The following is a 1,693-nucleotide window of genomic DNA, read 5'->3' as shown; positions in this document are numbered from 1 at the left end:
AGCAGATGGGTTGCCGGATCGACATTTCTGCTAGTTGGGTTTCCCAGGTCTCCGACCACCGGTCTAGTGACCGGAGCAGAAGGAGATTAAGCCGGAGATCACTCCATTCATGGGGTGGCGTTAACAGTCCTCAATCATTTACTTAACATAGAAATGCTAATTGTAATCACATTGATCCCACGCTCTTTACGCGTACTTCGTATCTCACCTGCCTATTTTTGTAGTCCCTCCTCCGTTCTTCTCCCTTCAATTCACATTTCCAAATTACTCCTGTATCTTCTCTCTCCAAGGATTTACTTCTTGAGAGAGGGAGAAACCATATATACCCGGCCGGCCATATATATATGGCTTCTGGAGCAGAAAATAATCAGCCCAGAAACCAAGAACAACATTCCGGCCGACTCTCCGAAAACGACCAACCTCCTGCCGTATCCAACTACCCCCCATCAGGGGGTACCAACTACCCTCCTTCAACAATGAGCTACCCTCAGCAACCTTATTCAGGGGCTCCCCCTCAAGGCTACCCGGGCTACGGCTATAGCCCTTACCCCCCTGCGACCTACGCACAGGACCCTGCTGTGGCCTATTACGCTACGCATCAATATTCACAGGCAGATGAAGGAGGCAACGCCTGCTTCCGCTGCATCTGTATGATCATGATTTTATCACTCATGTTAACCGTCATCGCAAGCATCATCTTCTTCTTCGTCGCCAAACCCGAACATACTTCCTTCAAGGTGGACAGCCTTACCGTCTCCGACTTCAACGTAAACCCGGCAAACAAAGTCGTTACAGGAAAATGGGACGCCAAAGTGTCCGTGGAAAACAGCAGGACGAGACTCAGAATCGAAAAGCCGGAGGCGAACCTGTACCAAAAGGAAACCTGGTTAGCCGGCGGGTCGTCCCCTATGCCGCTCTCCCCCTATTGGGACGACTATAGTTGGGGGAATGCTAGTGATGAGCTGGAGTTTAAGTTCGAAGTCAACAATGGCTCGGCGCCGGCGGCAGACATGGACAAGGAGATCAGAGAAGCGGGAGGCGTGACTTTCAATTTGATTTTTAATTTGAATTATGAGGAGAGGTCATCTGGGTTATGGTGGCATATAAAAAGTGGGAACATGAAAGTTACGTGCAAAGATTTGAAGATTGGTTTGGCGGTCGGTGCAAACAGTGGAACGCTTACCGGTGGTAAAAAAGATTGTGATGTTTCCGGTTGAGAGAGATAAAAATTAAAATGGCCGGGTTTGAGTTTTATACAATCAAGAATGGTTTTCTTCCTTAATTCATGACCCTGCAGAGGCTAGATCTAGAGGGATGGGGAGTTGGGAGTTGGGATTTGGTAACTAAAGATGAACTAAGTGGCCCTTTTTTTTCTTTGGTTTTTTAATTTTGTAAATCTTGGAATCTGTTAATTTGTTGTAACTTTTCCCTAGCTTCTAGAAACATATATATATATATATATATATTTGATACATTACGATGAGAAAACGCATACAGTCGCTTAATATGTCACGAACTCACGTTGTTATCTTGTTTTCTTACATGAGTAGTTTTCTAATATTTTTAACCATTAACAAGAAAAAGGAAACAAAAATATTTAAGCCATACATCCGGCCAACAAATTGATACTTACATTTTTTAGCATTCTCATGATTTCGTTATGTTTATTTGTTGATACAACTAAAGAAAGATA

At 44.2% G+C, this 1,693-nt stretch overlaps 1 protein-coding gene across 1 annotated transcript; it reads left to right on the top strand.

Moving 5' to 3' along the window:
- The first annotated feature begins 344 nt into the window (after positions 1–344).
- Positions 345–1,217, top strand: LOC126796900 (uncharacterized). Its single transcript, XM_050523612.1, has one exon. The coding sequence runs from the start codon at positions 345–347 to the stop codon at positions 1,215–1,217; it is 873 nt and encodes a 290-aa protein (XP_050379569.1).
- The last annotated feature ends 476 nt before the right edge of the window (positions 1,218–1,693 follow it).

This window comes from Argentina anserina, chromosome 6, assembly GCF_933775445.1.
Source record: "Argentina anserina chromosome 6, drPotAnse1.1, whole genome shotgun sequence".
Lineage (NCBI taxonomy): Eukaryota > Viridiplantae > Streptophyta > Magnoliopsida > Rosales > Rosaceae > Argentina > Argentina anserina.
The sequence above is the reverse complement of the archived record's forward strand: the minus strand, read 5'-3'. Positions and strand labels throughout refer to the sequence as shown.

Bases quoted from the DNA above. Each gene is read 5' to 3' on its own strand.
- LOC126796900 (XM_050523612.1), top strand. From the start codon at position 345: ATGGCTTCTGGAGCAGAAAATAATCAGCCCAGAAACCAAGAACAACAT.